Source organism: Phyllobates terribilis, unplaced genomic scaffold (genome assembly GCF_046119375.1).
Source record: "Phyllobates terribilis strain yellow unplaced genomic scaffold, ASM4611937v1 Scaffold_9__5_contigs__length_417890890, whole genome shotgun sequence".
In the NCBI taxonomy this organism is placed as follows: Eukaryota; Metazoa; Chordata; class Amphibia; order Anura; family Dendrobatidae; genus Phyllobates; species Phyllobates terribilis.
In genome coordinates, this window is record NW_027362769.1 from 133651570 (window position 1) to 133676304 (window position 24735).

General features: G+C 43.4%; 1 protein-coding gene across 1 annotated transcript in view; it reads left to right on the forward strand.

Moving 5' to 3' along the window:
• Positions 1–4880, forward strand: part of GRB14 (growth factor receptor bound protein 14) — a 104238-nt gene extending 99358 nt beyond the window's left edge. Inside the window, exons 12-13 of the mRNA XM_073645681.1 lie at positions 224–317; positions 4474–4880. Of these exons, the coding sequence (XP_073501782.1) occupies positions 224–317; positions 4474–4620 (241 nt within the window). The 3' untranslated portion in view covers positions 4621–4880. The remainder of the gene's footprint in view (positions 1–223; positions 318–4473) is intronic.
• The last annotated feature ends 19855 nt before the right edge of the window (positions 4881–24735 follow it).

Below are 24735 nucleotides of genomic sequence, written 5' to 3' on the forward strand. Positions count from 1 at the left end.
CCACGCTGAAGAATTTTTCACTGAGGGCAACTGCCTCTGTGCCCTACCCCACCACAAGTTACAACTTCTAGAAGGGTTTATAATATTGACAGATTCCCTTTATCTGATGTAGTTTCATTAAAAAAAATACATTAGTATGGAAAATTATAATGTCAGAGCAATCAGAGCCATTTGATGAATACTTTTTATTACGGTGTATTAATCACATGACTTTTTTTTTTAGAGTATTTTTGGTCCGTGACAGTCAAAGTACTCCAAAATCATTTGTCCTTTCTTTGTGCTACGGGCAGAAGATCAAGCACTTCCCAATTCTACCAGTAAGTTACATGTTTCCTGTCTCCCTTAAGTTACATGTTTCCTGTCTCCCTTTCAGGGATTATACAATTATACAATTCAGCAGTATTTGTATTTTTCTTTATTGCAATTTTGGGGTAAATCAAGGTATCACAAAGTGACCATAGTTAGTTTTCACTACTCATTCGTTGCTATGAGACTTGGATAGTGAGCAATGTGACTTTTTAACTTTTTGTTTATATGACTGATAAAGAATATATTGTAATTTTTTTTTACTTAAAGGACTGGTCACCAGCTCTAAATTGTCCAATTTTTGTTTCTATTTTATTCATGTTTCTCCCTTGAGTATCCATTTTTTTTATCCATTTTTTTTTTAGTTTTTTTTAAATCCACAATACCGTTCCAGAGAGATAGACCTTTTTATTTAGTGCTACATTTTATGGTCTTTTTGAAGGAGGCGTGGCTCAGAGATCTTTCTTGGGGGCGTATCTTTAGACTGTTTTGCATTATTATGCAAAATTATTACCGCCCCCTTAAGAAACACAATAAAAAGTAGCACTAAATTAAAAGGCCCATATCTTGGGAACTGTATGGAAGATTAAAGAAAAAATAAGAAAACAGAATACTCAGGGGAAGAGCAGGAATAAAATATGAGCAAAAACTGGACACTTTTTACCTGGTGACAGGTCCTCTTGAAATGCATTTAATTTGAGCTAAAAATCATTTTTGCATTCGAGTTTGATTAACATTTTTGCACCTTTTGTCTTCTATAGCCTTTCTGTTTCATTGGCTATTGCTGGCTGTCATCCAAGGATGCATCAGTGAGTTTGTTTTAACAGATATCTCTATTATCCATCTTTCTCTGAGCTCCTCTTAGCTGATTTATGATCATAGATCATATCAAAATTAAGCTGAATTTTGTTGTCATAAATCAGCTAAGAGGAGATCAGAAAAAAGACAAGAGTTGCAAAATCTCACAACTAAAGGAGCTCACTGATGGGTTCTCCTTCAACTCATTCAACAAGCCAGCAATTTGCAAAGAAACTAATACACTGTAAAAGCCAAACAGTGCAAAATTATTAAGGATACCCAGTTGCAGAAATGTTTTTTTTTTTTAAAGTCCAAATTATATGCATTTAGGTAAATAAAAAATGGTCACAAAGGCGTTTTCAGAAAATCAAAAATGATCACCTTTTCAGAGGAGAAGTGTTAGATTGATGGGGCCCCAACCAATCATAAAAATGGGGGCACTGGAATTTTCTATCTTCGTCATTCTTTCAGATTTTCAATGGATCAGCATTGATGTGAATGCTCACCTGACGTTTCAATTAAATGGTAGACATGGCACCCTCATTGTCATGATTAAAGGGGTCCCAATGGTGGGATTCTAGTGTGATCTGCTCTTACTTATTCTGGGGATATATGATAGGCACTGTTGCTTTGCAGCGCTGGAGTCCTGAATTCTAATCCCACAAAGGACAACATCTGCAAGGAGTTTGTATGTTCTCCCCATGTTTGTGTGGGTTTCCTCCGGGGTCTCCGGTTTCCTCCCACACTCTAAAGACTAATAGGGAATGTAGATTGTGAGCCCCAATGGGGACAGCGATGATGATGTCTGTAAAGCGCTGTGGAATTAATGGCGCTATATAAGTGAGTAAAATAAATAAATAATAATGGAAGAACCTCTTTAAAGAGAGGGACTCACTTCTAGAGCTCACACCTATTGTGAGCATTTGTTGTACTTGTATACATCAATAGATAGGTGTTGGCCCACTCTTTTCAAGCCTTTGGGACTCATGGAATGAGGTGAGAGCTGCCACTTCTCCACTGAAATCTATGGAGACAGTGAGTGCATACAATTAGTAGGACCCACATCTAACAGGCATTTGTAGGGTATAAATAAATATGCAAAAGGGTATATCCCTTTAATTTTATACACACTTGATGGCCTTTCTAGATAGTTTGCAGTGCACGGCCTTTATGATCAAAGCCACCCCTATTAGCTTTTTCTGCACCTACAGTGGGGAAAATAAGTATTTGATACACAGCTGATTTTGCAAGTTTTCCACCAACAAAGAATGGAGAGGTCTGTACTTTTTTATCATAGGGACACTTCAACTGTGAGACGAAATCTTAAAAAAAATCCAGAAAATCACATTGTATGATTTATACATAATTAATTTTCATTTTATTGCATGAGATAAGTATTTGATACAATAGAAAAACAGAACTTAATATTTGGTACAGAAGCCTTTGTTTGAAATTACAGAGGTCATTCTCTGTAGTTCTTGACTAAGTTTGCACACACTGCAGCAGGGATTTTGGCCCACTCCTCCATACTGATCTTATACAGACCTTTCAGGTTTCGGGGCTGTCGCTGGGCAACATTGAGTTTCAGCTCCCTCCAAAGATTTTCTTTTTGGTTCAGGTCTGGAGACTGGTTATGTCACTCCAGAACCTTGAAATGCTTCTTATGGAGCCACTCCTTAGTTGCCCTAGCTATGTGTTTTGGGTCATTGTCATGCTGAAAGACCCAGCCACAGCCCATCTTCAATGCTCTTACTGAGGAAAGGAGGTTGTTGGCCAAAATCTCGCGATACATGACTCCATCCATCCTCCCTTCAATTTGGTGCAGTTGTCATGTCCCCTTTGCAGAAAAGCACCCCCAAAGTATGATGTTTCCCTCATCAGGCTTCATGGTTGGGACGGTGTTATTGGGGTTGTACTCATTGTTCTTCTTCCTCCAAACACGGCGACTGGAGTTGATACCAAAAAGTTCTATTTTGGTCTCATCTGACCACATGACCTTCTCCTATGCCTCCTCTGGATCATCCAGATGGTCATTAGCAAACTTCAAAAGAGCCTGGACATGTACTGGCGTAAGCAGGGGGATTTGCATGCCCTTCAGGATTTTAATCCATGACGGTGTATTGTGTTACTAACGCTAATGTTTGAGACTGTGGTCATAGCTTTCTTCAGGTCATTGACCAGGTACTCCCTTGTAGTTCTGGGCTGATTCCTGACCTTTCTCAGAATCATCCTTACCCTACAAGGCAAGGTCTTGCATGGAGCCCCAGACTGAGGAAGATTGACAGTCATCTTGTGTTTCTTCCATTTTCTAATAATTGTGCCAACAATTGTTGCCTTCTCACCAAGTTGCTTGCCTAATGTCATGTTGCCCACCCCAGCCTTGTGCAGGTCTACAATTTTGTACCTGGTATCCTTAGACAGCTCTTTGATTTTGGCCATGGTGGAGAGGTTGGAGTGTGATTGATTGAGTGTGTGGACAGGTGTCTTTTATACAGGTAACAAGTTCAAACAGGTGCAATTAATTCAGGTAATGAGTGCAGAGTAGGAGGGCTTCATAAAGAAAAACTGACAGGCCTGTGAGAACCAGAATTCTTGCTGGTTGGTAGGTGATCAAATACTTATTTCATACAATAAAATGTAATTTAATTATTTAAAAATCATACAATGTGATTTTCTGTTTATTATTTTTAGATTCTGTCTCTGACAGTTGAAGTGTACCTACGATAAAAATTACAGACCTCTCCATTCTTTCTTTGTAGGTGGGAAAATTTGCAAAATTGGCAGTGTATCAAATACTAATTTTCCCCACTGTATTCTTGGTTACATTTTGTACACTCTCACCCTTCTTACTTGTAAGTAGGGATGAACGTTCCTGAACTTAACAGTTCGGGGTTTGTACCGGACAGTTAGTGTCCGGTGCTAAACGCCGAACACGGACTTGTACCGGAAGTCCGTTGCAATGTTTGCATTTCCGGGACAAGTCCGTTACAGAGAGAGAAAGAGAGAGGGAGAGAATTTTCCAGCTCAAACTTTCAGGTAACCATTGCTTTCAATGGGGTTCAAGATCTGATTCAAGTTCGGGTACAGTTCTGGTATCCTAACCGAACTTTGGAATAAAGTTTGGGTCGTGTACCAGAACATGAACTTCCACAGGTCCTCTCATGCCTACTTATAATATGTATATTATTAACATGGAGTAAAGGGGAGATGTTAAGGAGTCCATAGGGACCCATTGGCTAGCATAGGAGCTGGAAACAGTAGAAGATTTCTATTGCATAAATTGTATTATATTGCATATTGCATTTTAGAATAATTTCAGACTTTAGATTACTTTCATAATTTTGCTATCCCCCTCTTTCTATCCAACAGATTGAAGATGGAGCAGAGCTTTTTTATACTTTAGATGAGGGACGCACAAAGTTTGCAGATCTCACACAACTTGTTGAGTTTCATCAGCTGAACAGAGGAATCCTGCCGTGCACCCTGAAGCACTACTGTACCCGGGTTACTCTGTAACTGTGCTCATGAGATTCTGTAAATAATTATCACTGTATTAAGACATTATTGCTATTGTATATATGCTGTGCCCAAAATAGTTGATATTAAAAATAACGATGGGAACAGATGAAAAAAAAATATGAAGAAAAAAACCAATCAGGCCCCAAGTAACATGTCTATGAGAACCTGTGATTATACTCTGGGGTATATGTCAAAAAGTTAATGCTAAAAAATGTATGTACAAATTCTCTAATTAAAATATGATATAGTGATAATAACCTCCCCCATGTGTAATGTGTTACATGGATTATTCTCCTTATTTGAATGAATTGATATGTTCATTAAAATGAATCTTCAGCAGGATTTATCCCCACAATTTATATGCACATGTAGCTCAAGTCCAGCCATACCTTTACATGGCCAGTCCATTCCTCCATTACTGAGAAATCAGCGTTTGAATTGATATGCTAATGAGATTGAAGCTCTGAATCCTCTGTCACTCCAGCTCTATTCCCGCCCACCGGGGCACCTCCTACTCCTGCTGCTTGACTGACTACTCCTTTGCCTGAGGTCACACAACATAGGGACTGTCAGTCAAGCAGAAATAGGTAGCGCTGGGCAGAAAGCTGTGTGTGCATACAAATAGTTTGGGGGTGATGAAATCATGTTGACAGATTCCCTTTAATTTTAGATGTAGATATTTAAAATAAAATACATTGTGGGATGTTTGTGAATCATTTTTTCAAATGGAAGCACTCACCACCAGTCAATGCTCTAAATGTATTAAAATTCTGCTCATGGACTGATAATTTGGCACACAATAACTTGCTTAGTTAGTAAAATAAGTTTCTCTTCCATGTGTCACCTTATGTCACCTTATGGCTACCATTACAGATGCAAATCAAATTTGTGTTGAGTTTTTAAGAAATTGTTGAACCCAATGAATTTAAACAATTTGTCATTTGTTTTGCACAAATCCTACCAAGGACATCATCTGCAAGGAGTTTGTATGTTCTCCCTGTGTTTGTGTGGGTTTCCTCTGGGTTCTCCGGTTTCCTTCCACACTCCAAAGATATACTGATAGGGAATCTAGATTGTGAGCCCCAATGGCCTCTGATTGGCCGGCGGCTGGCATTGATAATGCTGTGCAGAGAGCCGGTCTCTGCGCGTCAATGCAGCGCTGCTGTCGGCGACTCCTCCTGGACCAGGTCAGGATCATCAAGGGGTCTGTGCCTGCGGGCCGCATGTGCAAAAAGGACGTTGAGGGAATGGAGGACGGGTGAGAGGAATCTTTTTTTCTTTTTTATGTGTGTGAAGATTGAAGAACAGCGCAGGGGACAATTCTACAAGATGGGGACCTGGATGGGGCATTACTACCGGATGGGGGACATTACTCCAAGATGAGGACCAGGATGGGGCATATTACTGCAAGATGGGGCCCACCAACATGGGGCACATTACTACAAGATAGGGACCACCAGAATGGGGCACATAACTACAATATGAGGATCACCAGGATGGGGCATATTACTACAAGATTGGGACCAACAGGGTGGGGCACATTACTTAGAAGATGGGGACCACCAGGATGGGGCACATTACTACAATATGGGGACCACAAGGATAGGGCATATTACTACAAGATTGGGACCAACAGGATGGGGCATATTACTACAAGATGGGGGCCACCAGGATAGGGCACATTACTACAAGATGGGGACCACTAGGATGGGGCACATTACTACAAGATGGGGACCACTAGGATGGGGCACATTACTACAAGGTGTGGACCAGGATGGGGCACATTACTACAAGATGGGGACCACCAGGATGGGGCACATTACTACAAGGTGGGGACCAGGATGGGGCACGCTACTACAAGGTGGGGACCAGGATGGGGCACATTACTGCAAGATGGGGACCACCAGGATGGGGCACATTACTGCAAGATGGGGACCACCAGGATGGGCACGTTACTCCAAGACGAGGACCAGGATGGGGCACATTACTGCAAGATAGGGACCACCAGGATGGGGCATATTGCTACAAGGTGGGGACCAGGATGGGGCACATTACTACAAGATGGAGACCACCAGGATGGGGCACATTATTACAAAATTGGAACCACCATGATGGGGCACATTACTAGATGTTTGCCAGAATTACTATATGGTGCTAATTGTAAAACAATATTACTGTATGTGGCCAATTAGAGGAAACAAAATTGTAAAAATAAAAAAAAAATAATGCTGTTTTATATATAAACTAAAGTAAACACAAAAAAGTGCACGTTTATTATCGCCAAATCCATAACGATCCAAGCTATAAAAAAATAAAATAAACACAGCAAAAATGTTCAGATGGTATATACAAAAAAAATGGTATCACTAAAAATGTCACTTTGACCTGCAAAGAATGCACTCCCCCAAATTCAAATTTTTTCCATGCGCGGCCCATATATCCAGCCGAGTTTGAGACCCCTGCTCTAGCTCCTCCCCTCCATAGAATGTCTGTGTGTTACTCTAGCTCCTCCCCTCTATAAAATGTCTGTTCCTCTAGCTCCTCCCCTCCATAGAATGTCTGTGTTCCTCTAGCTCCTCCCCTCTCCATAAAATTTTGAACGCACAAACTGTCATCTCCTATCTCAGTCATGATAAAATCTGTATTCAGTGAAGACAGATTTTCCCAAGGAACAAAGGGTGAAAATAAATCCTGGAGGAGAAAGAATCAGATTTCTCTGATAAAATATATTACAAAGTTGCTTATTTTCATGTATATTATTGATTTATGAAATAAACTTTTAAACAACGGTAACTCTTTAACAACTGCTCATTCAAAAAGAGTGGATAGAAAGTTACAAGGCATGAAAATCAGGTAAGCACAGCAAAAGCCTTTTTATCTTCTCCGAAATAATGACAACATAATGTCCTACAGATCAGTAAAATTCCTTTAATTCAGTATTAATTCCTGAATATATAAGACACTTGATCTGTCTCTATAGTATGTACAGTATGTGGCTGTTACTGAGTATTAAATATTCTGTAAGCACCATTCCAGCATTTATTTAATGTCAGTGCTGGAGTGGTGATACTAATCTAAGTTCCCTGACCCTGATATTATAATTACCATACGCCGTCTTTAGCTCTTGTCATGGCGGCTCCTGTTCTGCGCCGCCATCTTGTGACCATAACTTCTGAGTGCCCGGAAGTCAGAGGTAACGGTCACAAACTCTCAATGCAATGGCGGACACAGACAGAAGATGGCCCCTGTGCAAGAACAGTGTATGGGCCCCTCTTTGTGTCCATGACAGAAGCTGCTTGCTGATTTAAAGGTGGTAGCGGGCCCCCTTACCTCTTGGGCCGCCGCACCAATGATATGTCCGTCCCTGTCTCAACGTAAGTCTATGACATCCTTGTTTTGTCTTCACTCTGGCTCCCATAGACTTACACTGAATTGTGACTTCCGGATCATCCAGCAAACTCTAGAGCGATCTGGCAGGTCACAAACTGCTGAAGCGGTGCCGATAAAAGATGAAGACGGCGGCTAGTAAATATAAGACTAGGAGCAAGGAACTTACATTAGTGGTGTCACTCTAGCGCAGCCATAAGAAAAAACTGTGGAGTGGTGCTTTAATTATAGGACAACCTTAGAAAATGGATTCATAACCTCCAGAAACATATGTTAAATGAAACACTGATGTTAACTTTTTGCTTCAGGGATTTCAGATTATTTTGTAATTCTTGTGCACAAGTGCAAGATTGTCAAAAATTACCGGATTAAAAGGATTTTACAGTACTCTACCTTTTAGATGCATTTGCTAGCATTGCCATAATAAGGTCTGACTAGTGGTGTCATTACTGTACTGCTTTCATGCGGTTTAATCCCCATTGTACTACCATGCAAACTAGAAAATATGAGCATGTTCCGGAGCATTTGTCCCTTATTACAGATGCACACAGTGAATGCAAAAGAATTCCAATTAATGCTAATTTAAAGGAAGCGATTTTCTGAATTTCTTCTGGCTTGTTTCCTCTGTAAATAATATGAGAGGAGCATGTTCAGCATTGGCCTCTGGATGTCAGCAGCGTACCATAAAGCAGCGTCCGTACACCGGTCTAGGCTCGTAATGGCATCATTAAACGCACGCTGTATGCACACCTTTTAAGCAGCCATGCTTTTTTCTAATTGTATAAATTATTTACTTATTCTGTACCAATTAGTTCTACCAATTGCTAGGTTTGTTATCAAGTTAGGCTTTAAGATAAAAAACCTGGACTTGAACAATGATTAAAAATTCATCAGCTCAGAGGATTAAATATGCACATATTCCGCTTGTGAAGCTTGTTCTTAAAACCATTATGTTAACTTTTTATTCTAATGATTTCTATAATTAATATAAAGGAGCCTGAAAAGACTTTCTAAAGCGTAATGAGAATTTTCAAAAGGGGTGAGATGCAAATAAGGCAGCTAAGTTATTGCAAAGAAACCCCATTTAAATTGAAGTCGACACAGCTGACCACCCTCTCCTCCCTAACATACTTTATCCTGCCGGACTTGTGACATTTCTACTGGCCTTAGTTTTCTTCCAATTGTAATTTTCGATCTTTAATATGGAACTGTGTAATGTGTTCACTCGACTTAATGAGATGACTCTGAAGTGGACTGGAGACCTGTCGCGGAATCCACCTGGGAACTTAATTCCCAAACCTTGAGAAGGGGACCATCCAGGTATTAATCAGACCAATGCTTTAATTTGTAAGTATTTTTTCAAATCAGGGATGGGGTGACGAAGATAATAGTTTAATTAGTATCCAGGTTGCCTCTCTGTCTATCTCCGGGTCATGTTCCATTTAAGTATTTACACTCATGTCCTTGGTAAAATGTTTGAATATCACTGAGATGAGGGAGCTTTAAAGGGACACTGTATTTCCAGATCATACAAAAATACACCATAAATGGCCTACTATGTAATGAATAGGTGAGCTGGGTCCTCATGGGCGGGAACTGCTCTCCCATAGTGCTTCTCCGTTATGGTTTATATGGGGTAGCTACAAGCAGTAGATATCTTTTATGATGTCCATCTGTCCTATTATTGTTAGTCAATTCTTTTATGATCTATTTTCTCGTACTATTAATAATGGTGTTTTTATTATTAGCATTATTTCTACTTTGTTCTGTTTTCTAAAATTAAAGTATATCAAAGACATAATTTTATCAAATCCTCAGGTGGAAATTATGATGTTCTAAAAGAAGCAATCTGTCTCAAACTTACCATTTCATGCTCCTTAGCAAATCCTCTCTGCCAGGCACTGCTGCTTCAGTGTCTTTGGCACAGCTGGAAGAGATGTTGGGTAGCACATGCACAATGCGCCTGGTAATCTGGCGAGCATGACTGCTGGTGCTGTTGACCAAATTTCCATCTTATATGCTGACCAATCGATTAGAGAAATGAGTCAATGAACCAATCGAGGGGTGGGCTCCAAAGCCGGCTCACGGGTGCCTTATTTAATTATTTCCATTCTGCATCCCTGTGCTAGCTATTGTATGCTATATACCAGCAGTCCCAAACCCTTTTTTACCTTAAGGGCCACATTCATCTCACGAGTCACATCCAGGAACCCCTTAACCTCAAAGTAGTTACACTCAGAACCCACTGTGACCGTCATTATGATAGTCAAAGCTTCACCACAGAAAACAAACTGAGACCCTTTTCACTGTGGTTAATAAACTTACATCCAAAGGTTCCCACTTAAAGCCCATTCTGTATTCCTGGATCATGCACACTCACCTTACTATTGCATCAAGCTTGAAGTATCTAGTTTGACTATTAGTATCATACTTTCTTCAGCTTACTATATTTATCTCTCCATCCCAAAGCCAGTATAAGCACATCTAAATCCGCTCTTCTGTGTGGGGCTACTCACAAAAGTCACATTCTGGAGACCTTTTGTTCATAACTGGTTGCTAGACCTAGTGCTAATGCACCAAGCTGGCAGACATACCACGAGCCACACATCATAGACCTGCAAGTCTCATGTGGCTCCTGAACCACAAGTTGGGGACCCTTGCTATATACTATTGTCACGACTCTGTTGCCAGGAATCTCAGGGCCAGGGGCTCCTTCCCTGTCCCTAGCACTAGGCGCACTCTAACTATCCTTGTTCCCCCAATTACTTCTAATGGTGAAGACGCCGTGGCCACATACCTTGCTGAGCTCCTGAATCCACCCTCAGTCTGTTCGCTTCCCCCACCGAGGCAAGAGGGGAGTAGTAGTGTATGGCAATACACACACCAGACTAGCAAGGTAATATGTATACGGATAAAGTAAAATACCAATCATACAAATATGCTCTCACAAACAACAGAGGGGAGTGAAGGAAGGGGAAAAAACAAAGTAGGAGAAGGAGAGGATTTGCACACAACCAAAACCAAGCAACAGTCTTTAGCTAAATCCACCAAACACGTCCTCAAACAACAAAACTTCACCAACTCCTGAAACCATGCAGTATGAAGCTAGCTCTGGTAATGACTGCTTGCCAGAAGCTAGTATATATAGGAGAGGGGAGTGGTCAACACTGAACAGCCGAGAGCAAAGGCAGGAAAGCTTTCATGAGCTCTCAACTGAACAGATTAACCCTTGCACTTCTAGAAGAAACCTGCACTGTTTAATATGAAGGTGAAGTGCTTCTAGTCAGTGCAGGAATAGAAGAAATCAGACACCTTTCTGTTGCGGCAAACCCGTGACAACTATCCTTGTGATTTTATTTTTCCAAACAAGCTTTCGTCCTGACAATTCTTTTGGATTTATCACTCCATTTTCCATTCTGTTTTCACAATCAACTTTCTCACTACCCTCTTTGCATGTTTTTTTTCTGCCTGGTCTCCTGGATTCTGACCTGGCTATTCTTAACCACATTATTTGGTTTTGACTTGACCTGTTGATTGTCTGGTTTTAACCCCATCTGGTAGGATTTTTCTTTTTCTCTCTCCACCTGTCCATTCCTGCAAAGACCAGATTCCTGTAAAAAGGTAAATTAACGAAAACCAAGCAGCCTCTTAGACTCTGTGAAGCAGAGTAACCAGCACAAAGTCCGACTTTTGAAGCCCATTTTGCGCTATTACACTCTCCATGCAAAACTGATTTACTGTTTTATGCCTCATGTATGCCTTGCAAGAAATGACTAAGGGATTTAAAAAATAACTTGCCCTCAGCCCCTATATTAGGAGAATGACACTGAATATTTTTAACCCACAGCGTTACTTTAAAGTGTAATGAAGATCCAAAGTGACAAAACACGATCTGCTGAATAGGCATTATTGTTCAGTGTGTTGAGGACTTCATGGCCAAACAATAGTGAAATGGTCCCACTTGCCATAAATGGTAATGTTCACATTTTATTGAGAAAAAAGTACAAGCAAAACCACTATGTGTTTCGGAGCTGGACTGTTACTTGGATGCTGAAAACGTGCTCCCTTGCAAGTCTGCTCTTTGCACACACCTGGTGATGACCAGAACTGACTGAGGGTGTCCTTTCTTCTCTCTAGCTCAACCAACACTCACTATAAAAACAGGAACTAACCCCTAGTGCCCATCTACTTTTCCCCAATATGGGCTGGCTCTACAGTTAACCCTGTCCACCTATGTCTAACAGGAAACTGAAGCCTACATGAGGATAAAACATACAATAATAAACAGTGAACATTAGATATAACGACAAGGGCCTTCAGAGAGGGTGTTCAGCCATCTTCTCCACCTCTACATGGAAATTTATATCTAAATACTAATTTTATTATATATTTTGGGTGGCTAATGAGCATCAGCAAGCCTTGAAGGATTTTGTATTTTCTTCGATTACTCATCATCAGAAGATGATAGACAGCTCTTTACATCATTCCATAGTGTACATATAGGACACAAATAAATTGTAGTAAGGCAGGTGCTTAGCATTTTGTAAGAAACCTGTAGGAGATGCAAATTCTCATAAACAACCCTACTGCTTTTATTAATTGCTTGCATTACTGACGTTATATATTAGCTTCTATATCTAAGAATACAGTGAAGTGACAGTAATTATTTTTTTATAGGTGAAACACTGGGATGCAAATGTAGTTAAAAGGTTAGGTCTTCCACAACACTGTTGAAGAAACATCATCACTTGATTTAGCATTGTAATTGGGTGGACTACGAGGTGAGAGATCATTGCAATTACTATGAAGCCTAAAGAACTCAGAAGGTCACCTCCGACTTACTGGCCCTTACCCTATAAATGAGGCACTTGATAAAAGAGGTAGAAAAGGTATTCTCTGTCTCTGCTTCTCTTCAACACCCCACTGCTAAATGTAGGAAAGGTTTACAGTATGGTTGACACCACTGTTGTCTTTATTGTATGGATAAATGTGTAATCTGCTAGAAGATAGGATGGATTGCTTTCTGTACAGTGTTTAGTTAAAGTAACACTCCAATCAAAGTTGTTATCCTCTTAAAATATTGCAATCATCATATTATCACTAAAAAAATATTCATATAGCACAGAATCATCATGGAGGCTAGGGACTAAAGTTTATCGTCCTTCCTCACTTTGTGGATGAGAAAAAGTCAAGTGATGGAATACTCCAAACCATACTCCAAAACAACAAAGAGAGTATAAAAGGACCATCAGTATAAATTAAAAAGCATTTATTGAACAATTCATTAAAAGGTAATAACCATTTAGTACAAAAAATTTGTCAAATAAGGAGGAAAAAAGAAGTTGGGGGGCTACACACATAATCCCATATGTATAGAAATACAATAAAGCAACACACAAATTTGCAAAGGGACCTGCATAAGAAGTCTCACAGAACTAAGGACAGTGGGAACGGCAAAATTGCCCATGACATAGAGTGAGACGAGGGTAAATGATATAAGTGCAGGTATGCTTACCTATAGTGAAGGGGATAAATTGAGCTCGCCAACAGCGGCCCTGACGCGCGTTTCTCGTGTAGCTTTTTCAAGGGGGAAGTGTCTGATAGTAGTGTCCATACCAACTATTTATAATCAGTACACAAGTGCCAGATAAGAAGGTGCATTGGCGCCGAATCTCCCACTGCTGTGACACTACTGTCCACTGCCATCAAAACGGCGCACGCGTGTTGGGCCGATCCGGCTCTCTGACGTCATGTACACGTGCATAGTAGATGGCCGGACATAGCGATGCGGTAGTGGAGCACAGCTCGCATGCGCACACTCACAGCCATATTTACAAAGTCCACAGTAAGCGGCCATTTTTTGTATATCCCAGCGACCATATTAGGGGAATACGTAATAAGTGCCCATTTTTAGGCCATCACCATGGATGTATGAGAGGATGGTAAAAGGATGCAGGGAAGGGGGCAGGCAGGGAAAGGGAAGAGGAAAAGGGATAAAGAAGGAGGGAAAGAGGTAAAAGAAATGCACAAGAGCACGATCTTCTATCAGTGACAGTTATCAATAAAAGTGCAAAGTGCAATAAAGTGCTAGAGTAACTGAGCACAGAATCAGGTAAGAGTACTTCATGGAAATAATGACAACACAAAGTAACAAGAGTAGTGCATCATAGAAAATATGAATGCTCTAGTGATAGTGTTAATGGGCAGAGTGTTAAATAAGCATGGTATAGAAGACTGTGGTGATAATACCACATAATAAGAAAGTGATAAACATGAAAGAATAAATACACCATATAAAGGGCCTTTCTAAAGGACCAAGAAAACAACAAAATTCCTCTGTTGTTAGAACATAAGAACATAAACATATGTTATTATATTCTAACAGAGGGATTTTGTTGTTTTCTTGGTCCTTTAGAAAGGCCCTTTATATGATGTATTTATTCCACTAATATAGCTGCTGGGAAAGCATTTTAGACAAACCTAGAAATTTTGTGTACACTCAATCCCCCACCATTATTGATTTACCTGTATTTGGGGATACATCTACCAGGAAACTTCTTTTTTTCATCTACTTTATTTATTGGAATTAGTTTATTTGTGCACTATAATTACTTTATCACTGTGCATTATTACAATCTAGAATTTTGTATACTAGTATTAATACGTAATACTGCCCCCTGTGTACTCTTCCCATATCGCTATTTGGTTTCAGATTTTTCTGTATAGGTTTTATTCTTTCTAGCAACACGTGGAAGTTGCTATCCAAACAGGCAGCTGGACAATGAACTGAGTGCCAAGCGCCAGTGCAGTGTATCCTTTTTGGTAAGTATACAGTACTATATAATATGATGATTGCAATATATTAAGAGGATAAAAACGTTGATGGGAGGAGCAGTGCTTCTTTAATTGCTTGGGCCATTAAGATACTGGCTTGGGCCATTATGATTCATCCCTAGTAACATCACATCATCCCAATGAAAAGTTAAGAGGGCATGGTGATGCAAAAATAATGGGCAATCGGTAAGAGAAGCATATATGACGCACCCCCTGGGCCATGTGCAAGGGATACCCGGAGCCGGATCTGGATAGGGGTAGTAGTCCTTGTGGCGGTGACCCGGTCCGTGCCCAGGGTGTCAAACTAAGTGGCAGTCTATGGCAGTAGATGTTAACTTGATTGTCGACTACGCCACCCATTGAGTGCGGCTTTGACGCCGCCGCTGCAGAGCAGTCCGCTGAGGCCGGTGGTATATGTGCAGCAGTGATGGTATAACCCCCAACGGGAAGGGTATGGCCTCAGGGCAGCAGGTGTGGATGATGGGGGTTGTGATGATGCAGAAAGAAGACTCAGAGTCAGGAGATGCAGTTCAGGGTTTTTACTTACTGGTGTTCTTTTGGTCACTCTGGCCTTGAGTGACCACCCGAGCCGTGCTGCGTCCACCAGGTCCTGGACTCGGCTAACCCCCAGGCGATTCCGGAGCGTGGTCCTGAGCTCCCTTCTGACTCTCTCTCTCTGGCCGTTTCCACCAGGGATCCACCTGTGTCCGGCTCCCTCGGGTCTCTTGTTGGTTGAACCTTCCCTGGCTTCCCTGACCCTGTGCCATTCTGGTGGATTTGGTGAGGGTCGTGGCAGATCCTGCCCACGACCTCCGGTTCCTGGCTAAGGTTTGTTTTGGCCTCTGCCAGCTTGGGATCCGGTACCCTTGTCCGCCAACCCTTCACCCTTTTGTCTTTATTCTGGGATCTTGGGGTTCCCTTCTTGTCTTTCTCTCTGGGTCCTTCTTTTCTCCTCTCTCCCTCTGCAGGCTTGGCTCTGGAGCTGGGCCCAGCCGGAGCCACAGCTCCCTGTCAGCCCTCCTGGCTGAGCTCCTCTGCTCTGCTCCTCAGGCTAAAAAGACCCTGTCCTAAGATGGTGCCCACCTTATATACTCCCTCTATGTGTGAGCCCAGGTGACTAGCACCCAATGAGCTCCTAGCTTTACCCAGACTACTCCCCCTATCTGCCCCTACAATACTGGGATGTTCCACCCCCCTCCCACTCCAGCCAGGGACAGACGCTGTCGTACCTGCACATATACTTGGTGGGAGTACCGTAGTTCTGTCCCCCGGAAATGGGATGTATGTAGTGCATGCAGCCTACTGAGCTCAGTCCCACACTCCATCCTTACCCGGGAGTGGAATACCACACCTCTGGCTTGAGGTGTAATACCCCTGTAGCAGCCGAATCCTCAGGGTGCTACATTCCCCCCTGGCAAATCACAGCACGTCCTCGGGCTGTAAAAGAGCAAAATATCCAAAAACATACAAAATTTTTGCAAAAACATCATAAACATATAAAACACTATATATATATCAGCAGCATAATACTCTTCATATAAAACATTTTTGACCTCTGGCCACTTGTGCAAATTGTGACCAGGTAAGTGCCACAGTCTCTGGTAGAAAAAACAGTTTCCTATAAAACCGGTAGGGGGCACTTTAGGAAGCGCAACTATTTACAAGGGATATGGCCGCTCTCAGTCCTCGGCCAGTGGGGAAAAAGGGATGGCTGCTCACAGTCCTCAGCCTGTGGGGAGATGGGACACACTGGAACAGTTCACTGGTCCCAACGGGGACTATAATGGTAACAGTTATTGTACCTTCACGGGTAACTATTTACAGTGCTCCTACTGTACTTTAGTAGCGGCGTCCTCCTGATGCTTCCTCCCTGTACCCTTCAGACCCGTCCGGGTCCTCTTGCTCCTCCTGACACCTCAGCTCTTTCTCTGTCAGTCGGTGTACATGAAGGGCATAGGGTCCTTTGGCACATTGGTGCCGGGTGAAGGTGACCTCATCACCCAGGTAAAGGTCACGACCTCTGTGTCCCTCCGGTAGGTGGGACTCGACATCTCTTCTGGTCACGAAGACGTCGCCGGGGGTGTGATGATCTCTGATGAAGCCCCAACCGTGCTGCAGTTGGAATTTGATTACAGTCCCGGTGGCACGGGGACCGTGGGCTGCACGGGGGTTCCTTCGGGTCCGGCTCTTTTGTTCTGCACTCTTTACTTGCAGCCGCTCCTCGCGGACCCGTCTCTCTCTCCGTTCTCGCTCAAAGGCTTCCAACTGCTGGCGGCAGCACTCCGCACGCTCCGCTGCAGCCGCCCGGGTCTCTTGAGTGAACCCGATGAGGTCTCCTCCTGCGGGGTCCCACTCAAACTGCGCCTCCTCTAACGAGAGCGGGGTCATCTTGACGGGCGCCGGAACTGGGATTAGGGGCTCATCCAGGGGTCTTTCTTTCCGGAGTCGGGGATGGTGGTACTCCGGTGGCCACGCAAAGGGCTGCCCATCCGGGCAAGTGTGCTGGGCAAACAAGTCTTCACCCAGGTGCGGCACAGTGGAAGTTGAGGGCGCGGTGGTGGCAGCGGCGCCCGGGATCACTAGGCCTTGCGACCAGGCTTGGGGTACCCTGAAGGTAAAGGGCACCGTGAAGACGGCGGCGCCCGGGGGCACTCGGCCTTGCGACCAGGCCGGTGGCGTCTCCTGCTTGGCCGCGCTCAGGGTTGAGGCGCGTGACGTCACAGGGGGCGTGGTCGCGGCTCCTGCTTGGGGCCTAGTCTGGAGCGGTAGCGGTGCGGCAACGGGCACGATCAGTGGGACTTCGGGCTCTGCGACGGGGAGCGGGGGTAGGCTTACGGTGGCTGGGCTTGGGGTAGTGACGTCCCCTTTACTTGCCTCCGTCTCTTCAGCTCCCTCTGCGGCGTCGTCTCCGGCCTCCGTCCCTTCTGCATCCTCTTCAGGGGCAGGCGTGCTCCTCGTTGCAGGTGGTGTGCTCCGCTGGCGGGTTCCAGCCTGCTGGGCCATCTCCCTGCTCCATTCCGTCAGCGTTTCTCGCTGCACCTGGGCCATCCTCCGTGCGAGGCCCTCCAGCGCGGTCTGTGCACGCTCCCGGTCTCGGGGAAGCTGTGCCAGGATCTCCACCAGGTCTTGTGGGGTGGTAGCTTGCATCAGGCTCCTGACCACAGGGTTGGTGCTGCCTGCCTCTCCCCCCATCTCCGGGTACGGCTCCTCTAGACTCCTCCAAGCTGCTCCCATCTTCTCTCTTTTGTTCTGTCTCCGCCCCCATTGAGGGCGGTCCTGGGGCAACTTGGTGATTGTCAGTTCCAGGGGCAGACCCCCCACGCTGATGGACATCTCAATCATTGCAGTCTCTGCTGGTGGGGGCGGTCTTCGTTTTTGGCGCCATTCTTGGTCCTGGCCCACGATGGGAGGTGGCCTCTTGCCACCCTCTGGCACGCCCATAATGGCGTCCGCTCTGCCAGGGCGGGAAATCTTCTGAAATGGCGGGAACCGCTTCCCAGTGGCGGGAAACTCTGTGGATGGCGGGAAAAGACTGCAGATGGCGGGCAAATGGCGGGAAACGATCCGAGATGGCGTCCGATGGCGGGGACCCTCCGGAATTGGCGGGAGACTTCTTTTTATGGTAAATATGAACTTTTCTTCAGGCACGCAGTACCCGGTGGTTGCGGGCACGTTATCCTGCCGACTACGCCAAAAGTTGACGCACCCCCTGGGCCATGTGCAAGGGATACCCGGAGCTGGATCTGGATAGGGGTAGTAGTCCTTGTGGCGGTGACCCGGTCCGTGCCCAGGGTGTCAAACTAAGTGGCAGTCTATGGCAGTAGATGTTAACTTGATTGTCGACTACGCCACCCGTTGAGTGCGGCTTTGACGCCGCCGCTGCAGAGCAGTCCGCTGAGGCCGGTGGTATATGTGCAGCAGTGATGGTATAACCCCCAACGGGAGGGGTATGGCCTCAGGGCAGCAGGTGTGGATGATGGGGGTTGTGATGATGCAGAAAGAAGACTCAGAGTCAGGAGATGCAGTTCAGGGTTTTTACTTACTGGTGTTCTTTTGGTCACTCTGGCCTTGAGTGACCACCCGAGCCGTGCTGCGTCCACCAGGTCCTGGACTCGGCTAACCCCCAGGCGATTCCGGAGCGTGGTCCTGAGCTCCCTTCTGACTCTCTCTCTCTCTCTCTGGCCGTTCCCACCAGGGATCCACCTGTGTCCGGCTCCCTCGGGTCTCTTGTTGGTTGAACCTTCCCTGGCTTCCCTGACCCTATGCTCGGTGTGCCATTCTGGTGGATTTGGTGAGGGTCGTGGCAGATCCTGCCCACGACCTCCGGTTCCTGGCTAAGGTTTGTTTTGGCCTCTGCCAGCTTGGGATCCGGTACCCTTGTCCGCCAACCCTTCACCCTTTTGTCTTTATTCTGGGATCTTGGGGTTCCCTTCTTGTCTTTCTCTCTGGGTCCTTCTTTTCTCCTCTCTCCCTCTGCAGGCTTGGCTCTGGAGCTGGGCCCAGCCGGAGCCACAGCTCCCTGTCAGCCCTCCTGGCTGAGCTCCTCTGCTCTGCTCCTCAGGCTAAAAAGACCCTGTCCTAAGATGGTGCCCACCTTATATACTCCCTCTATGTGTGAGCCCAGGTGACTAGCACCCAATGAGCTCCTAGCTTTACCCAGACTACTCCCCCTATCTGCCCCTACACTACTGGGATGTTCCACCCCCCTCCCACTCCAGCCAGGGACAGACGCTGTCGTACCTGCACATATACTTGGTGGGAGTACCGTAGTTCTGTCCCCGGAAATGGGATGTATGTAGTGCATGCAGCCTACTGAGCTCAGTCCCACACTCCATCCTTACCCGGGAGTGGAATACCACACCTCTGGCTTGAGGTGTAATACCCCTGTAGCAGCCGAATCCTCAGGGTGCTACATATATATATATAAATGTTTTTTTACAAAATGTTTATATTAATTCAGAGAACAACCCAGGTTAAAATTGATGATGCAAGTGTTGATTACACACAATTTTAATTTTTCAAAAGTTTTTCTAGGGTTTTTCTGGGAAATAAAAAAAAACAGTCACTGGTTAGAAAGTTCAAATGAATTTAGAACTTTCTTACCATTGAATCGTGAGATTCAATCACAACCAGATATCGTGATAGTAGATAAGAATCAGAAGACAGTAATGATAATAGATGTGGCAGTGCCAAGTGACAGTGACATCAGAAAGAAAGTGTATGAGAAGCTGGAGAAATAGCAGGGCCTCAAAGAAGAAATGGAAAAGATGTGGAAGGTGAAGGCAACAGTGATTTCAGTGGTGATAGAACTTGGAGAAGTTACCCCTAAGTTGGAAGAATGGCTACAACAGATCCCAGGAGTAACATCTGAACTCTGTCTAGAAAAGAGCATTGCTGGGGACAAGTCAGATCCCTCAAACCCTCAAACTCCCAGGCCTCTGGTAGAGGACCCGAGAATGAGGAAGGACATAAAAAACACATCACAAGGGGGTGAGAAAGTAATTTTTTTTTACTGTATATATTAAAAATGTTGATGTTTATCTGGCATGGAAGAAGTTTGGCTTTGCTATTAACATTAAATTGACAGCTTACCCCTTTTATACATCTCACTAGTCATATGCCGACACAGAGAGGGACAGGAACCAGCCATAATATCTAGACATCAGGGCTGAAATTATAATAGTTTTAATAAATTATAGGGATTAGCATTTTAAACATTTTTTTTTTGTTTTAGCACACCCTTAAACATTTTATATACATTAGCAGTTATAGAACTTTACCAGATCTGATGTAATTTAGCCTCATTGATCTGCAGAAAGCTCATTTCAAGTCCAAATGAGATAAGAGAAAAACTGAAATAAAATAGTCATTAAAGGGTTACAAGGCAATTTCTAGGACTCTGGAACCACAGTGAGATCCAATATCAGAGAACTGCAGGTCTATAGCCTTAGCTCAGGTCAGCGAGCATGACTCCATAACTCCAGAGGAAGAAATGGACTGGAAAAGAATGAGATTCATAGGAGAACAGGAAAGCAGAAGCTATACAAGAGTAACATAAAGGAGTTTACCACCATCAGGGCAAGACTTACAAAAAAAAGCAGCCCTGGCATACAAACTACATCAACCCAGATATTATAACACCCCCCTCACCCACCATGAAGGGAAAATAGTAGCATACAATGCAAGGTTCAGAAAACATTCCTTTACTTGGTCATGACCATCATCACACCCTTAAACGGGTTGTTCTGACTCTCCGTTGCTGCTCCCATCTTTGTTGACATGTCACAGTAATGGTGTCACAATTACAGAGCAGAGCTGCTCCCAATCACTAGGATTAGCGGTCATGAGGAAAAAAGAAAACTATACATATTAATACCAATATCTCTATTTCTGCCAGCTCCACTCCACAGCAGGAACACTTGGCTTGGCCAAGTGCTCCTCTGTGCTCTATGAGATAGCTGATGCCAGATGTCTCCAGGCTCTTCTGTCCTCTTGCAGATTTTTCTGGTGGTGACTTATTTCCTGGAGTACAAAAGGATCAGCCATTGGAAATCCAGCAGGTCAGATCCTTCTCTAGTCTCCACCAAACTTCTTCTGTAACTGGAATATTGAGAGATCACCATATTTATTAAAATATTAACAAATCCTGCCAAATAGGTTTTATAGATTGATGAGGGACTCTTGAGGGACCAGATCAGTAACAGGCACCTCCATTTTGACTCAGACAGCAGCAGGGTGGTGATGGGGTACTGCTATGGGCTGATATTATTAAAGATGAGCTAGCTGTACTTTTTTGGGGTTCAAGATGGACTCAAAATCAACTCCCAAACTTACTGCCAGTAAGTTAGAGGACACTTTCTTCAAGCAGTAGTACAGGAAAATGTCTGCATATTTCAAGAAAACCATGATTATTATGCAGGACAATCCTCCATTGCAGCATTGAAGTCTCCACTTCTTGGCTGTCCAGTAGAGTTCTTAAAGGGGTTTTCCCACGAACAAAAGTTGATTTTAATCAATACATCTTGGAATAATAATAACTTCCACAATTGGATGTTTAAATAAAATGTTCCTGTGCTGAGATAATCTTATAAATGTGCCCCTGCTGTGTACTGTGTAATGGCTGTGTCTGACCGAACAGGAACATGGTCTGATCATACCACATCTCCTGGGCAGGGGAGGAAGCAAAAGTATACAGACATTACAGAATGGAATATGAAATAATTCTTTCTTTCAAGTAAAACATTGTTCAAAAACAGGCAGGAAAATGTTTTACCTCACAAAAAGAATCAGTTGCGATCCCGTGCAGTAATGTCTGTATATTATTTTGCTCCACCCCTACCCCGGAGATGTGGTATGATAAGACCATATGCCTGTACCGTTAGACACGGCCATTACACAGTACACAGCAGGGGCACATTTATAAGATTATCTCAGCACAGGAACATTTTATTTAAAAACATCAAATTTTGGAACTTATTATTATTCCAAGATCTATTGATTAAAATGAACTTTTGTTCATTGGAAAACCCCTTTAACACCTTTTCTGACCTTGGATGTATGAGTACATCCAAGGTCACATCCCTGCACCCCATGCGGGCTTCGCCGATAAGCCCTCATGTTTCCGGGCACATGACAGCTGATCTGATCGTTATCCACCCCTGGCTGTTCAAATGTTAAATGCCGCTGTCAATCTCTGATAGTGGCATTTAACATGGCTGCGGCGAAAGGATGTCATTAGTCCTGCCTATCGGTGCCCATGTCACATGACCACGGGTCGCCGATGCGGTTGTCATTGCTATGAGTGCTGCCAAGCGGTTGGCGCTTGCAGCATGTGAGCACTTTAGCTGTGTGTAGCACAGGCAATCAAAAGATTGCAGCTTCTAGTTACAAAAAAATAAGTATGCACATATTTGGTATCGCCACATTCAGAATCGCCTGATCTATCAATATAAAAAAATAATTAATCCGATCGGTAAACGGCGTAGCGAGAAAGCAAATTACAATGTACTGTTTTTTGGTCGCCGCAACATTGCAATAAAATGCAATAACAGACGATCAAAAGATTATATCTACCCTAAAATGGTACCAATAAAAACGTCAGCTCAGTGCACAAAAAATAAACACTCACCAGTCCCCAGATCCCGAAAAATGGAGACCCTATGGGTCTTGGAAAATAGCGATTTTTTTTTTTTTTGCAAGCTTTGTATTTTTTTTCTACACTTAAATAAAAAAAGAACCTATGCATGTTTGGTATCTATGAACTCATAATGACCTGGAGAATCATAATGGCAGGTCAGTTTTTGCATTTAGTGGATATGGTAAAAAAAAATGCTCAAAAAACTATTGTGGAATTGCACTTTTTTTGTAATTTCAACACACTTTGAATTTTTTTCCCGTTTTCCAGTACACAATATGGTAAAACCAATGGTGTTGTTAAAAAGTACAACTTGTCCAGCAAAAAAATAAGCCCTCACATGGCCATATTGAGGGGAAAATAAAAAGGTGCTTGGGGATTGGTGCTGCCCTAAAAGTTGATCGTCAACAGATTAAGAAACTCCATGGATGGGCGGCTAGACTGGTCTAACCTTTTGGAGCACAGGGCACTTACACTTGGATCAAACTCTGCCAGAATTTGATTTGAGTGTTATTTGCATAATCGGCCCGATTCTGTCGCACGAGAGAATATATGCTCGTGTGAATCCAGCCTGAAGGTGAGCTTCAGCTTTAAGTACCGTTTAGCCGTGATTAAGCTCTAAAGGTTTCTACATATGCATGCTTGAATTTTGTCAAATATTTGATCATATATTTTTGCAAATTGCCCCATTCATCCCATTATTCTCCTTACACTGTATTCTGCTTATCATCTATGGGTATTCAAGATGCACACATGCTTCTCAAGATAATATAATTACTTACCGCTATGAAAATTACAACCACTTCCAAGAAGACAGACCATTTTCATATCACTAGAATCATTTTCAGCATAATCTTTTGCAATAGAAAATGCCACAGGGAAAATTACAATTAGAACGGACTCTGTGTTGATTACTTTGTACTGTTAAGATTGAACATGCAATCAGTTTATTACAGCTATCATTACGTTTAATACTTTGCAATATGGCTTTCATAAAACTTCAGTCTTAATTACTGCTGCAGTTTTCTGTACAGCCCAAATAAGGGCAAGAACTTTTTACATCTAAATAGACAGCAGAATATTATACAAATACAATAAATTGTACATTTCTTGCTTTTATCCATTTTTTCTCAAACTAGATCTCAAGAACGCAGAAACAGAAGATTCTATATACATTCAACTTGAATCTGTGTATCATATTTATTAACCCTACAATGCATATTGGGGGCCTTTTAGGCCCCGGTGCTTACTTTTTTGCTATTATCTGCTAAATTACTTTATTAGAATTTTGAAACTCTAGGTATTCCTCAAGTATGTCGTTGTTGGAAATATCCAGTTGTTCATATAATTTTTTTGATAGGCATTTTGGTGTAACAATGCTTTTTTGGGGAAAACCACATCTGTACAGAACGGAGACCTTTTAGGCCCCTGCTATTTTTATCATCTACTCAGCAGTGTTTGTGTCTCAAGTTACTTTATTTGTAGTCAGGGTTGCTGGTGGAGGGGCCAGGGGGTGGATCATGCCACGTGAGGATGTCATGTGATTTTGGGAGGGAGTGATAAGGCCTAGAAGGAAGACGTATCGCTTCTAGTGATGAGCGAGCATGCTTGCTACTGCTCGGTGCTCGCCCGAGCATCTCACTGCTCGAAATGCTCGGCGCTCGCCGAGTATTTCCGGGTTGCTCGGGCTGGAACTCGGGTCCCCTCCCTGCATGTTTGCGCTCTTTAGAGAACCAATGAACATGCAGCGATTGCCT